We start from the raw sequence: 15,252 nt of genomic DNA, 5'->3' as shown, positions 1-15,252 counted from the left end.
TATCTACTTAAAAGCCTTTAGAGGGCGTTTAGTTGAAAGTTTTGTTTATAACGTCGGAAAAAAGAATGTCTCGGAATAGAATACCTTAAATAACTGTGTTCGAGGTTCGAACGGAGAATTTTTATTATAAAAGACAATTACAACGTCTCAAATTAAGCCTAATTACACTTAAATTAAGGTAAAATGATGGTTGGATTAAAGGAAGCAAAAGCAAGAAATTGTTGATCATTTTCCAAAATGTTCATTTCATCCTCATCCAACATTATCCATGCTTCAATCCCATCTCCCAAAATCCCTTCCTTCAAAACGACAACGTTCTTCAGCACTGAATTTTCAGGTCCTGCAACGCTCACCCATGAAGCCTTTCCCCACCCAAAATCAACCTCGTTTAGCCCCATATTTCGCCAGCTCGTGAACCCATATGCATATGGCTTTGAACAATAAACCTCCTTCATCCTCATCAACCATCTTGATATTCCCTCAAACCCTTCTTCTCCCGCCATTTCTCGTACGAACCCCTCGTCGATCTCCGCAACCGATCGCTGAACTAGATCAACTAGCTCGCTCAATTCTATCTCGGCCTTCGGTGTGTCGTAATGAGCAACCGCACTCCAGAAAATGTTTCCAATCGAGGTCGCTGGTAATGGCGGTACCATTCTTCGCCGGAGGTTGACTGCATGCGTCAGTACCTACCATAAGTTCAAGATTATTTTTATTAATTTATGTTAAGAACGAGATATATCAGTGAGATTGAGAGTATCACTTCTATTTCTCATTCTTAACATGATATCATGGCGGTGAATGTAATAAGAATGTGTTAAATCAACCTCCTAAATTTTGAAGCTGGATTTCGCTCATACAGTCCAAAAATGAAAATTTGATATCTAAGAACACAAAAATCGGTGCTCTAATACCATGTTAAGAATGAGAAACGGGAGTGGAATTTTAAATAATTACCGATGATCGTTGGGAACCCGAGCTTTGTCTTGCAGCTATCATCATATACTTCCATATGAAACCAGTGACCACTTCCACACTTGTGGGAACCTTGTCACTCTTCCTTTTCACTTCCTCTTTCAGCTCGGAAATGGCGGCGCCGTCAAAAACAAACCTTTTTCTGCAAATCCTTCCTTCCCCTACGAATGGCGAATACCCTTTTGAAAGCCATGAATTTCCCACCAACAATTCTCTCCCCGGAAACGTCGCCGCCGCGCCGTATTCCGGCTGTTCCCCTCCTCCCTTCTCTTCTGTTGACCCGCCGGCCATGGACGCCCACCTCCTCAGAAAGCCGCTCAGTGTTGTCCCGTCGATGATCTTGTGTAAAAAACAGACCCCCACTGCCACCCCGCCGCCGCTGAAGCCGTTGAGCTGGACGGCGACTTGAGGATATGCTTCGTAGATCCAAAAATTAAAAGTTTATTTTAATATATATATATATATATTAGGATTTTTACGTTAATTGGATTGGTAACTCAACCTAATCCAAATTTTCACAGCCCAACCTAACCCTTTATTTGCCGGTTGGGTTTGAATTGGATGTCGGGTTCTTAAAAAAAATTATTTATCTACTATTTATAATTATTCGATACAATTTTAGATAAAAGATATTAAAATTAAATACAAATCTATGATAAACACTAAAAAAAAAAAATTATTAATAAAAGCTAATCAAAACAGTTAATTATTCTAAAAATAAAAATATAATAGTATATTATAAAATTAAAAAAAATATAATGGTTATATTATAAAATTAAAAATAATAATAAAAATGATTAGTTTAAAGAAATTATACCTACGCAATAAAAGAAATATATATATAAAAATATTTTACTTAAATAGACTTATTTGTAGACGTTAATGAACCAATCCAAAATCGAACTGAATCAATTTGGTTCAAAAAAATGAACCCAACCCAATTCAAAATACGAGCTCAACTCAACACCTATAATTTAGGTTTTGGGACGAGTTATCGGGTTGAATGTACACTCCTAACATGTATAATTAAAAATTAGAATTATCTTACATGCTTCCATGGAGGACGACGATTTGGTTTGCATGTATCGAAAAGGGATGAGTTGACTCAACGACTCAAAGCTCGGTTGGTTCAAGAACTCGGGCATGGTGCGATGAACTGTAGCAACCTGAAAGAGGGCCCCGACGCCGTTGTCGAGGATATGTGTGTTGTCTTTGATGGCGCCGGCGAGAAGGTAGAAGTCGGAGAGGGCATGGGAGAGGGAGGCTTTGAGAGGGTGGGAGAGATGGAGAGGGTCATGGGAGTGTTTGAGAGAGTAGAAGAAGAGGAGGGAGGTGTAAGTAAAGGGAGAGAGCTGATCAAGAACTGAGAGCTTTAAGGATCTTAGAGATGGTGAGAAGGAAGATGGCTTGATGGTTTCACTTGATATTATCTCCACTTCCATGCCTTCCTTTTAGATCAACGATACACGCATTTTCTATATGCATTTTCTATATATATAATCGTTCGGTCAAGTTATAAGTTTAGTCTGTATTGAGTAAGCACGATAGGTTTAGGTCGTTGAATCTGGTGACGAATGAAATTTGTTGTTAAGCTTATAATTTATTGTTAATGTGGTTCATTTACGATATTAAATATGAATGATATGGTTGGTGGCATTAATTTTAAATTTGGGTTTTTTCGTTTAAAATATTAGAAATCAAAATAAATAATTTAAAAGCAAAAAAATTAAAATAGTTAAACTCTAATAATAATTATATATTTTGTGGTCCAAATAGCCTTTAAAATACTAATTAATTTGTTATTTAGATATCAACACAATTATTTTAAAACAAATATGAGGTAACATTTTTGTTTTTGCTATGATTTTAAAATTATAATAGGATGGGAGCAGTTGAGAAGAAACAAAGACTTCTTGGTTGGCGATGAAGGCTTTTTGGAGAACGAAAAAGAACGCCAACACTTGCAATGGGGTATTTATCGAGCCACACAACATTTCGACATATTTGAAGTATCCGACCAGTGTAAAAGATGAATCGAAGGATAGAGGGAGCTAAGATGAACATGATTGATAAAGAGGATGAGATAAATGAAGTTAGCTAGTGGATCAAGATTTGGAACATAAAGCGAGCAGCTCAATCATGAACTAAGCCACCACGACAACCAAGAGCAACGGATAAATTTGTTTATCCGAACCTGACCAAAGTTATTGATGATCATGACTTGAACACGATTGATCAAGAGGATGAGACAAATCAAGTTGTTAAGTGGAACGAGAAAGCGAGTAGCTCAATCATAATCTAAGTCACTACAACAACCGATAGCAATGAATAAATTTGTTTATCCAAACCGGAACCCGACCAAAGTTGATGATAGGAAAAAAAAAACGAACCCATATCCATTAATATCAAAAAAGTGAGGGAAAGCAAAGCAAAGTCATGTCTCGGCCCCAAAGACATTAGTTTAGAGAACCGAGGGCTACACAAACAGGCAGCAGCTACACAAGAAGAATTGCTTACAAGAAAAGAAAGCAACCTTACAATACTCAGTCCAACCAACCAACCAACCAACCAACCAACCAACCAACCAAACATGACTCCAGGATCTTCAAGAAAAAAACAATAATAGTTGGAATAAATAATGAATATTATGAATTCTATATGGTCACTATGAACCCAAGTTTATGTTGCAATGAAGGCGTTGACATAATATATATCAACAGTGAGGAAGAAGGAAGAACATAAATTCAGATCAATTTACTTCACGGTTCCGGAGCATGAGCCGGGGCAGGAGGCCTTAGAAGCGGCTGGAGAGCCTTAACGACGATGCTCATGTTCGGCCTGAACTCCGCTTCGTACTGGACACACAGAGCTGCCACAGCAGCCAGCTGCAATAACAGTAAAACCAAGTCAATGTCACAGTAATATTTCACCATTTTGCTGCAATGCTGTTCAAACACAAGTTACCTTGGCAACTCCTTTGGGAGGATATTCACCCTTCAGCCTTGGATCAACACATTGTTTAACTTTGTCTTCACTTAGTCTTGGGGTAGCCTTAAAACAAACCGAAAACCGTCGTTTTAGACTGACTTCTAAAAGTTCGATACTCGAAAAGCAATAAGAAAGCAGGCAAATGAGTGAGTGCTTACCCAAGTAACAAGACTCTGCTGCCCACGAGGCATGGTGTGATCGACAGGTTTCCTCCCGGTCAAAAGCTCGAGTAGAACGACTCCAAAGCTGTAGACGTCACTCTTCTGTGTCAACTGTCCAGTCATTGCATACCTAGAGAAGAGAGGACTTGAGCATCAATAATACAACACTTCATTCATGGCTACTTACCCAATTTCTAATGAACAAAAAGCATTACTCTGGAGCATGATAGCCAAAAGTTCCTAAAACTCGAGTAGAATGAAGTCGAGCAGCCATGTCAGGAGCCTGGTTTGAAAGGTTAAAGTCTGCAATCTTTGCTTTGAATTCTTCAAAGAGAAGCACATTGCTGGATCTAACATCTCTATGAATGATAGAAGGTTGAACTTTCTCGTGCAAGTATTCCAATCCTCGAGCTGCATCAACCGCAATTCTCACACGCTGTATCCAATCAAGCACGGGACCTGGCTGTGCCCCTTGCACACCCTTTCTACCTGTGTAGGACAACGACTCGTGAGACTAACTGGTCTATATGAAAACTGAACTTAATATGACAGCGTACCATGCAATATGTCGTGTAGAGAACCCATAGTTGCAAATTCATATGCAAGTACACGGAGGTTTCCTTCAACACAATATCCATGCAATTCAACAAAATTTTCATGTTTCAACCTTGAGACTGTAGAAACCTAAAGCAATACCATAAACAAGAAGGAATTAGGATAAGATACGTTCGAGTTGAAATCTGCTATATCTATATTTGTAGACAAACCTGAGTCAAGAAGTCAATACTCGAATCAGATTCAGACGAAACATCCAGCTTCTTTACCGCCACAGATTTCCCATTGTTTAAGTTAGCAAAATAAACTCGACCATAAGATCCTTCGCCAATCAGTGCCTTGGACCCAAAGTTGTCTGTCTTTTCTTTCAGTTCTTCCAGAGACAATGCTGGCACTTCTATGGGAGGTGGAGATTTTGGTGCTTCATATGGGGCAGGAGCCGGCTCTTTCGAGTCCCGTCGATAATAACCTAAAAGGCATAAAATATATGTTGCAAGAGATTCCTTCGAAAGTATATAACACGAATTTAAATCACACGAAGACAAGCCATAAACAAGGCAATAGTTATTAAATCCAAGAAGAACATGATACAACATAAATCATAGACAAGACAGAGTTACACAAGATGATCCAGAATAGAAGTTCGGGAACATCTAGGAAGATGCATGTGGAAATGCTCCAATAGAAATCGACTCGAGCTCCTGCAAAGAACAACTTCCACAACACTAGAAATCCTACTTATTAGAAAATAAGGTTTTAAAATTGAGCCTATTTTCTTTCATGGATCTTGCCACTTAGAACTGATAGGTATGTCTATCTTTCTTTGGATCCCGTTGATCTAAAAGATCTAAAAGACAGAAGACACACATCAAAAATCGTTTAGATCCGAACTGGGCTCTTGAAAGCTCATATGTTGTAGGTGGGAAGATATGGGCTGGGAAAGCACGTTAATAATCTCCGTAGGCCATTATGCCCCGAATGCTCAGCTAAAATGTCAAACGAAAAGTCATAGCTAATAGGAGCAGTCATTCTAATCTAAATTGAGTACCCAACCCATAAGCATTGAGATTCACCCTTCCATTTATCTGCATGAAATAGCAAGGCTACGCAATTGCATAAAGATCACTTCTCCTCTCTTCATGGATTTCTTCATTTTTCGTGGCCAAGCAACTCCTTGCCCAAAACGACATGAATTGAGAAGGTAAACGCCTCACATTAACCAAACGCTATCTCAATGGTGAACACTCGACTTCCTTCTTGATACCTCAACTTCCTAAAACTATATATATTTTACAAAATATTGATATCTCAAACACTTCAGACTAAATAGATAACCTTCATTACGAATCACATAAAATGGCATAAGCATCAAATGATAGATTAGAGTATTACCATCTCCATAACTTCGTGGGCTTTTCAGGTGCTCACTTTCTGCTAATGGGTAGGCTTCCTCAACTTGACAAGTACAACAAAGCCACCTGCGCATTCTATCCCTTTTACTTAGATATATATTGTCTTTAAAACCTGTATTCTTCAAATCTACGAAACCAGGAGGAGGGGCATGCGCCTGCAAGTAACCAAAAACCCAATAAAAAACAATTCTCTTGGCATCTTGTCAAACGGCAATGATCTATGAAAGATCTTTTGGCATTGTGTCAACAGCAAAAAACAAGAACAAAAACAAAAACAAAAACAAAAAATTTGTTTGCTTTCTTTATAGACGAGAAATAAGGAGACAATTAATTTTTTTTTGTTCATGGTGGGGAAAAGAAAAGCGATAAAAGAGCAAAAAAGGGGGAAATGTTCGGATTCTTTGATGAAAAATGCATGAAAAATGCTGAAAAATGCCTCATAACGTTCCATTCCATCTATAACTATTTGCAAGTTCGTTATTACAGGTAGTTCCTACAAAGGATTGGACGAAGAAGTCGTGTCCATCCTGGACATTTGCAATGTCCTCCCATGCCCACCCTTAAATGTGATCTTTGAATAGGAAAAAGAGTGGATCTCAAGGATCCCAAATGAATTGGTGAAAGACGGTTCACAAGAGGATTGAATTGACTCGACTCACTGCAAATTCTATTTGTTTTTCACAGCTTTCTCAATAACTATGAGATTATTTAATTGTGACACAACCCCAACCCCCACCCTTAAATGTGATCACATCCTTCTTGAACAATCCAACTTCCAGCCATAGTGGAAGAACAGACAATTCCAAACATTTTAAAATAACTTCAATACCCCCAAACCAATATTACGAAAAGGTAAAGAAGATAAGCATATAAATGGAAATTCGAAACACTGATTCAAATGGGGGGAGGGAAAACATTGCATGTATTGACAAAGCCAATCAAATGAACGAAGGATTCCAACGATCATTACCACTAAACCAAAACGACGATGATCTAAGCCGTCCATTATCAAACCAGAGATTCAAAATTCAAAATGCCAACAGAATCAGATACAGATTCATCCTTACAACCCATCCTCTTTTCTGACATAACATTAAACATATAAAACATCACTCATCACAAATCTTATCATAGGAAAANTCCCGAAATTCAAAATTGAGACAATGGGGAAAAGGGAAACAAAAGGAAATCAAAGAAGAACAGATCGAGAAGCGAAATTAGAAGGAGGAAATGGAAGAGGAAGAGGAAGAGAAAGAGAAAGGGATTACCTGCTGGTGAGTGCCTCTCCTGGGCTTCGCGAAGGGGAATGGAAGAATAAAGGAAAAGACGAGTGGAATTTAGGGGGTGGGTTTGGGTTAGGCTTTGTTGGGTGTTCTTCGATTTTGGGTTTTCGGTAGTTATTCGGAGCAAACGCAATGAACGGATGACAGAGAAGCAAACGCGGAGCAATGGCGGAGAACTTTTCTTCTCCTTCCCCCATTTGTGGTTTTTTTTTTTTTTTTTTTTTTTTTTTTTTNTTTTAATGAATTTCTAATTTTAAAATAAGTAATTATTGGGAATTGTAAAGCAAAATAGCCAGAAAATTTGTGGTGGATATTTACTTTTGGCTTTTAATTACTATTTATTTCATTGACTTCGGTGGCTTTAATTTTAAAATTATTTTACCCTCTATTTTTACCTCTAATTATTATAAAATGAGAGCAAAATATTATTTTTTTAAAAAAAAATTGGAAGTAAAATAATAAATATTACAGGTAGTTTTTGGTAAAAAAACCGTACTTATATCAACATATTCTCGATCATATTAGGAGTATTCGTAGGTTAAGTTAGGTCAGGTTAAAGACATTTTTTAGACTCAAAACAGTAAATTTTTTTTACACTTACGTGACTAAAGCAGTCTAAAAACAAAATTGAAAATTATAAAAGAAACATAAATAATTGAACAGTATAGCAATGACCCCGACAGAAATATCGACAACGGCAAAATACCAACCCTCGACAGAAATCTATGTAATAAATAGCGATATGAATAGTATAACATGACCCCATGTTGTTTTAGAATATCGATACCTGTTACACGTCCTAGTTTTCATTCAAAATTTTAGTAAATTTCTATGATTAGGTTAAGGGTAATATTGTAATTTTCAAATGAATAAGAATATTTTCAAACTATTGTAATTTGTAGACAAACGAGAGTATTTTTTAAATAGATAGGTTAAGGGTAATATTGTAATTTTAAAACGAATGATAATATTTTCAAACTATTGTAATTTACAGACAAACGAGAGTATTTTTTAAATAGATAAGCAAAGGGTAATATTGTAATTTTAAAACGAATGATAATCTTTTCAAACTATTGTAATTTATAGACAAACGAGAGTATTTTTTAAATAGATAAGCCAAGGGTAATATTGTAATTTTCAAACAAATGATAATATTTTCAAACTATTGTAATTTATAGACAAACGAGAGTATTTTTTAAATAGATAAGCTAAGGGTAATATTGTAATTTTCAAACGAATGAGAATATTTTCAAACTATTGTAATTTGTAGACAAACGAGAGTACTCTTTAAAAAGATAAGTCAAGGGTAATATTGTAATTTTTAAACGAATGAGAGTATTTTTCAAATAGACCGATAAAGGATAATATTGTAATTTTCAAACCTACTAGATTATTTTTTAAATATATGTATATATTAACATCTCCAACTGTATTGCGGATCCAAGCAAAGGCTACATATATGTTAAACCCCGTTGGTTCATTCCTCAGTCGGTGGCGCTGCTAAACCCCTTGCCTTTCTTCAAGCAATGGCGGACGAGATAAGTTCTGACTATAGCGATGCCTTTAATCGGCACCCCCAGTCTCCTTTGATCGTCTTGAATCAAACGAGTTCTGCCTTCAAGATCTCTGCCGATGACAGGAAGCTCCCTTTGATCGTCTTGAATCAAAACCAGGAGTGTGAAATGATGAACAGTTGGAGTTCCGCTTCTGCCGAAGAGAATTCAGAAATTTCAGAATCTTTTGTCGAGAAGATGGTCATGTGCGATTCGGCTGCTTGTGCGTCTTCTGAAAACGGAGGAATCGTGAGAAATCAGGTGTGCAAGATTCGGAATCTTGATGTGGAACTCAGAAAAGAATCTCTCAAGGTTGACGCTGCACATGATTTTGAAACGTTCGGCGCCGTGGAAGGTGTTAATCAAGAAGTTGCGATTGATAGAGTAGAGGGGAAAGATTTTGCAAGAAGTGTAGTGAGTTTTGATGGAAATCAAGATTGTTTGAAGGAAGAACTTGCTCAAGAAGTTCGATCGATCGAGAAGTTGCTGGATAAAGAAATCGATTCTCAGAGCATCTTGGAAAAGAAAAAGAAATTACAATCGGAAGAAGATGAAATTCATGTAGAGAAGGGAAAGAATCCCTCTAGCTTAAGAGGGATCGTGGATCAGAAGATTGCGGATCAGCAAAATGATTCTAAACACATGAATTTTCTGAGACGAAGTCATTTATCTCTCAGAAATTCATTGAAGATCGAAGTAATAGACGAGACTGCATTAGTTGAACCAGTTCATGTTTCCAAGATTGGAAACGGAGAAGGGATTGGTATTGTTTGTCCAACAAGGCCAATGCAGATCAAACTGGACAAATCCCACGAACCTGACAGAGGAGGGAAAAAGGCTAAAAGATCGAGGAGGAGGGCAAGGGAAGCCAAGGTTTGTGAGATGCATTGGAGCCTGGGGAATGTGAATGAACATCAAAAGAATGTGGAAGGAAACAAGATAGTGTATTCCATAAAGGACATGGAAGCACTGAGGTTTGTGAATGTTGCAGAACAGAGGAGACTGTGGAAAGCTATATGTAAGGAACTTCTGCCCATCGTGGCAAGGGAATACAGTAGCTTAACAAGCTCGAATTACCCTATGAAGATAGGCTCCACCTCTGATCCTAGGCAGCATTTGGTGAAGAGAGAAGAAGCCCCTTCGATTATGAGTAAGTATTTCTGTTTATGAATGAATGATGGGTCTATAACTGAGTTGCTTATGAAGTTTGGTATTGAATTGCCTCTCTGATAAATATGAAGTTTGTCTATGAATGGTTGCTTAGGGTTCTTTAGATTTTGAGTTGAAGATTCTGAGCACCAACTTGTTCATATTTGTTCCTTGAAAACGAATGCTCTTGATAATTTGTTGTCATGGGTTTATGGTTTTGATTGTGTCATTTTGATGGTTTGAATTTGTCTTGTGCACAGGTGTTGTTGCTGCAAGGGGAAGATGGAATCATATGAATATTTTTGTGCATTGAAGAAGGGACTAAATCAATGCAACTGAAGACATTTTGTGCATCAAAATCAACATGAAGTTCTGTTCCTTTTTTTTGTATAGAAATGGTTACAATCGCATTCTTTTGTACATGCTGCAAGCTCAATAATATGGTGCTGAATAATATGAAAGAAATCGATTCTTTTTGACTCGTTTGTGTATAGTGATTTTCTTATCTCTTATTCGTTTTGGTTTCGTAAGTTCACAAGTTCATAAGTCCATGAGTTCACTAACATTGAACTTGGTAAAATGAAATGGTTGAATAATTGAAAAATGAGATTATTAACTATACACATTGAATGCTAAGATTACGCATTGAATTTCTGGTAGTAGATACATAATAAAAAAAGTGTTTGTGATTGTTCCAAAAGAACAAAAGACACGGTAGAGAGCTAAGACAGTTATTGTATGAGGTCTACCCAATGTTAGATGCAGAGGCGCATAATAGATCAATATGAACATTAATAAAACCTGTTGTTGCTGATACTTTCTTCTCGGTTCCTTGGCAACTGAACACAAATTTTGTAGCATCGAAACCCTCTTGCAGTCATTGTGGAGACCTTCCACTATATATGTACATATATATATATATATATATATATATATNGGGACTAAATCAATGCAACTGAAGACATTTTGTGCATCAAAATCAACATGAAGTTCTGTTCCTTTTTTTTGTATAGAAATGGTTACAATCGCATTCTTTTGTACATGCTGCAAGCTCAATAATATGGTGCTGAATAATATGAAAGAAATCGATTCTTTTTGACTCGTTTGTGTATAGTGATTTTCTTATCTCTTATTCGTTTTGGTTTCGTAAGTTCACAAGTTCATAAGTCCATGAGTTCACTAAAGTTGAAATGGGTAAAATGAAATGGTTGAATAATTGAAAAATGAGATTATTAACTATACACATTGAATGCTAAGATTACGCATTGAATTTCTGGTAGTAGATACATAATAAAAAAAGTGTTTGTGATTGTTCCAAAAGAACAAAAGACACGGTAGAGAGCTAAGACAGTTATTGTATGAGGTCTACCCAATGTTAGATGCAGAGGCGCATAATAGATCAATATGAACATTAATAAAACCTGTTGTTGCTGATACTTTCTTCTCGGTTCCTTGGCAACTGAACACAAATTTTGTAGCATCGAAACCCTCTTGCAGTCATTGTGGAGACCTTCCACTATATATGTACATATATATATATATATATATATATATATCAATCTCTGCCTCCCAACAAATTGGGGGAAGAAATGCAAATTAGTAACCCATAAAAATCTGACCATTTCCTTTTATCATTAATGTAAATACAAAGAATGACACCAAGAATTTTGAAAATTAGCAACTATAGAATGTTCAACTACAACTCACAATTACTCTTTACACAAATGAAATATCAAAACCCAAAAAGAAAAATGCAAAAAAGAGTTTATGTTTGTTTCTTAGTTCTTTATCTTTCCTTCATTTTTTTTTTCTTTTTTTCTTTTTTTCTTTTTTTGGGATAACAGAGTCCTCATCATTATCAACTGCGAGAGTGTTATCTACTCTCGCCATCTGAACAAAAAATTGGGCCTCCAAGCAAGAGTGGTTTACAACTTACAAGTTCACCAGCCAACGGATTTATAACCTCCCTGCTCAAACGGGAACACGTCTACCCCGGTATTTGTCGACGAACTGCAATATATATAAATAAAAAAAACACATAAATCTGCAGTCCAGAAAAGTTCATGATGTGTAATCGGAATTCAAACAAAAACTTGAATGATGCTGACTGATTTGGACCACTGGAGATTTAACTAGTCCATGAAAGTAAATACAAATGCAAACTAAGAACTTAGTACGGCATGATGCAACTAATATGTTCACTATTAGTATAGCATTTGGAATCATTGCATACACCAGGGAAGAAGTATTGGCCATGATGAGACTGATAGAAACTTGGCTATAACTCCATTGTGGAATGGGAAGAAGATAACCTTAACCTTACATCATCACCTATACCTATACTCCCCGTGAGGAGCACGCGCACACACACACACACACTATGTTTATAAAACTTGTGTATCAAATGGACTCCATTAAATCATCCGCTACTACCACCCATCTAATCGTTCACACTTGAACATAGCACTTCTAATAGAGACCTCTGGCATCCTTACACCTATTTTCTGGAATCAAAGCTTCTAGTCGCCATAATGATAGCCCAAATATTGCAAAATTAAGGTATTTTGTGAGACCCCAATGCCCCCACCTTACATTATCACCTAAAAATTCGCCGTCCCCAAAAATTTCCTCTTTTAACCACTTTTGTTCTTTTGCCCTTCATCAATCATCCTCCACCCATCGCTAAAACTGCTTGTTGCAAGAAACCAAGCACACCTTCAATTGACATTCCTCCCCTTCTTACCCTTGTTCAACTTTCCCTCTTTGATATTCCAGTTGTATTGGGGGGTTTATCATTGCCTTGTATATAAGAGGTTGCTTTTGTAATCATTTCCACTTCATCTTTCCCATAAATTTTGTTTTTTAAAAAAAAAAAACAAAAACAAAACAAAACAAAAACATGGAAGGAAAGACAATTGGTGCAAATTTCTTTCTGTGCTTTTCTTAAAATATATTGTAATGCAACTCCATTGAAAATAATGGGACTCCATATGAAACAATTAGTTTTCTCTTTAAAGAAAAGGATCATAAAGGGGAAACATTTTCACTGTGTGTAAAACTGATTCAAACAACTGATTAACATTACTAAAGAAGTACAAACTAACCGATCTGACAAATGGTTGCTGGAATAACCATCCAAGAATAGGAATTTTCTGAATAAAGACTGCCAATGTTGGCCAGAAGCCACTGCACAGCATAATTTATCAGCATTTAGCGCGACCAAACATTAAAAAGACATACACACAGATCAAATTATGGAAAATGACCATATATATCCAACAAACCTGAAAAGGACAATGAAACCATATGTTTCCAATATCATGCCAAAAATTGGCCATCCTATGATAACAAAGAAGAACCCCAAACCAAAAGAAATTGTTCCCTGAACAAATAATGATACATACATCGTCAATAAAAAATGCATGCACATCAAAATTCAAAGAACAGGCATGAGGGAAAAGTCTCACAAGCATGTCTAACCTTAAAATTTTGACGTTTCATAAAGAACTGCATGGTTGACTTGAATCCAATGGTGAGAGTTACTCCTGAGACGAACAGGATCTGGTTCAGTGAATCAAAAAAGAGAGGTGGTGTTAGGAGTTTAAATTGGAATGAAACAAGAATTACAGATCTTAACATGAGAAAAATATAAATTCTACACTTACATTTCCCATAGCAAGTAATCCCTTGTCAAAGAAGAAGATAATTCCCAAGATTGAGAAAAATATCCCAAATCCTGTAAGTCCTAGCCCAATCTCTGCTTATTTGCAAATTCATCATTAATGCCAGTACGAATGAACAATTCATATAAGAAACAGAACAATTAGAAAAAAATCACATAGATGCCCTCCTTTATACATGAACATTGCCAAAGTAGACGCACACAATCCAACAAAATATGCAGCACAGAATATGTGCCTGAGACTCTAAACAACCTAGGACTAACAAATGCGCACCAATCTTAGATAATGAGCATGACCATAATGCAATTTCAGCACATTCCAGTTCCAAGAATTAAAGCAAAGACGAGAAACAAAAATACTAGATTAACGTCATTGCATCGCCATTAATTACCACAGCGCGATTCACCATATTCAACCCCATAAAACCAACCGAACATTCTGTTCCAATATTCAAATATCAATTAACAAACAGAATAAAACAATAAGATTGTAATCGTCAAGTAGCTTAATCCAAAACCAGCAGCTAATTACCTCAAAGGAGAAACCGATCCACTAAACAGGATATAATATATTCCAGCAAAAAAAAAATACGCATAAGAGAAATTAAACATTAAACTCACTCTTGCGGTCATTCATTTCGAAGGAAACCATATCTGCTGAACAATATAAATTCACCTCCCTGCCTTCACTGCAAAAATTTCAAACGAAAAAAAAAACTAGTTGATCAATCAAGCTAACAAGCAAAACAGCTCCAATCGACAAAATCCTAGGGTTAGCGTAGCAAATTGAGAAAAATCGAACAAGATCTAGAAGAAGCTCAATCAATCAATCGGCCAGGGTAGCAAAGAACTAGGTTTCGACAACAAATCTAGGAAAAACCTAGAACATAAGAGATAAATAGAAAGTGAGAGAGAGATAAGGAGATTTACATGTATGAAATCAGTTAGAGCAAAAGAGAGAGCGCCAAATTGCAGGGCGGTGATGCTTGAACAAGAAGAACGGGATCAAAAGAAGTAGAAACGAAGAATTGAAGGCGTATGGATCTTTGATGACGAGTTTGGGGAATGATGTTCGAGTAGTTGAAAGGAGAAAGAGAGAAGAACCTGAAGTGCAGACAGAAATGGCTGAACTCTAACACGACGAGGAGAGAAATGCAGGCACGTGCCACTGCCACAATTCGATGCGATCCTCTTATATATATATATATTAAATAAAATTATAAAATTAAATAAAATTAAATAAAAAATTGTAAACTTGGAGTGGAAGGAATGATGGTTTGTAACCAATGAAAAAGCGAGGAATGGTGCTTAGAAATTTAATTGCTATTGCTACCCTTTGAATATTCCATTCACTTCATTACGAACACATCGACCGGCCGGACAAGTGAATTCGATTGAGCTCCTTAGTATGATTTTTGCGTCGGGTTTGGTTTAGCCACCAAAGGCATGAGTGCTCTCTCGACACGAAAAAGCTTGTAAACGTGTTCGCGAGTC

At 36.6% G+C, this 15,252-nt stretch overlaps 4 protein-coding genes across 7 annotated transcripts; 1 reads left to right on the top strand and 3 right to left on the bottom strand.

The window, feature by feature from the left end:
• Positions 1-173: 173 nt before the first annotated feature.
• LOC111790275 (BAHD acyltransferase BIA1-like) lies at positions 174-2,426 on the bottom strand. The gene is made up of 3 exons (XM_023671139.1): positions 2,024-2,426; positions 958-1,391; positions 174-689 (listed from the first exon to the last, which is right to left on the bottom strand). The coding sequence occupies exons 1-3, from the start codon at positions 2,415-2,417 to the stop codon at positions 174-176; spliced, it is 1,344 nt and encodes a 447-aa protein (XP_023526907.1). The 5' UTR covers positions 2,418-2,426.
• A 922-nt stretch (positions 2,427-3,348) lies between these two features.
• On the bottom strand, positions 3,349-7,577 carry LOC111791614 (PTI1-like tyrosine-protein kinase 3). The gene is made up of 8 exons (XM_023673015.1): positions 7,360-7,577; positions 6,072-6,246; positions 4,892-5,148; positions 4,682-4,808; positions 4,340-4,613; positions 4,122-4,254; positions 3,940-4,026; positions 3,349-3,860 (listed from the first exon to the last, which is right to left on the bottom strand). Exons 2-8 carry the CDS (start codon positions 6,163-6,165, stop codon positions 3,735-3,737), a joined length of 1,098 nt encoding a protein of 365 aa, XP_023528783.1. The 5' UTR covers positions 6,166-6,246; positions 7,360-7,577; the 3' UTR covers positions 3,349-3,734.
• A 1,264-nt stretch (positions 7,578-8,841) lies between these two features.
• On the top strand, positions 8,842-11,175 carry LOC111790852. 2 transcript variants are annotated; one of them, XM_023671952.1, is made up of 3 exons: positions 8,842-10,077; positions 10,337-10,419; positions 11,040-11,175. In XM_023671952.1, exons 1-2 carry the CDS (start codon positions 8,901-8,903, stop codon positions 10,387-10,389), a joined length of 1,230 nt encoding a protein of 409 aa, XP_023527720.1. In that variant the 5' UTR covers positions 8,842-8,900; the 3' UTR covers positions 10,390-10,419; positions 11,040-11,175. The 2 variants fall into 2 exon arrangements, with proteins under 2 accessions (XP_023527720.1, XP_023527719.1); XM_023671951.1 differs by lacking the exon at positions 11,040-11,175 and having other exon boundaries at positions 10,337-10,555.
• Positions 11,176-11,672: 497 nt separating this feature from the next.
• On the bottom strand, positions 11,673-14,935 carry LOC111790853 (vesicle transport protein GOT1-like). 3 transcript variants are annotated; one of them, XM_023671954.1, is made up of 8 exons: positions 14,863-14,924; positions 14,689-14,743; positions 14,380-14,447; positions 13,742-13,833; positions 13,557-13,637; positions 13,361-13,458; positions 13,181-13,262; positions 11,673-12,086 (listed from the first exon to the last, which is right to left on the bottom strand). In XM_023671954.1, exons 3-8 carry the CDS (start codon positions 14,408-14,410, stop codon positions 12,048-12,050), a joined length of 423 nt encoding a protein of 140 aa, XP_023527722.1. In that variant the 5' UTR covers positions 14,411-14,447; positions 14,689-14,743; positions 14,863-14,924; the 3' UTR covers positions 11,673-12,047. The 3 variants fall into 3 exon arrangements, with proteins under 3 accessions (XP_023527722.1, XP_023527723.1, XP_023527721.1); XM_023671955.1 differs by lacking the exon at positions 14,689-14,743 and having other exon boundaries at positions 14,863-14,935; XM_023671953.1 differs by having other exon boundaries at positions 14,689-14,931.
• Positions 14,936-15,252: the final 317 nt, after the last annotated feature.

This window comes from Cucurbita pepo, chromosome LG03, assembly GCF_002806865.2.
Source record: "Cucurbita pepo subsp. pepo cultivar mu-cu-16 chromosome LG03, ASM280686v2, whole genome shotgun sequence".
In the NCBI taxonomy this organism is placed as follows: Eukaryota; Viridiplantae; Streptophyta; class Magnoliopsida; order Cucurbitales; family Cucurbitaceae; genus Cucurbita; species Cucurbita pepo.
The sequence above is the reverse complement of the archived record's forward strand: the minus strand, read 5'-3'. Positions and strand labels throughout refer to the sequence as shown.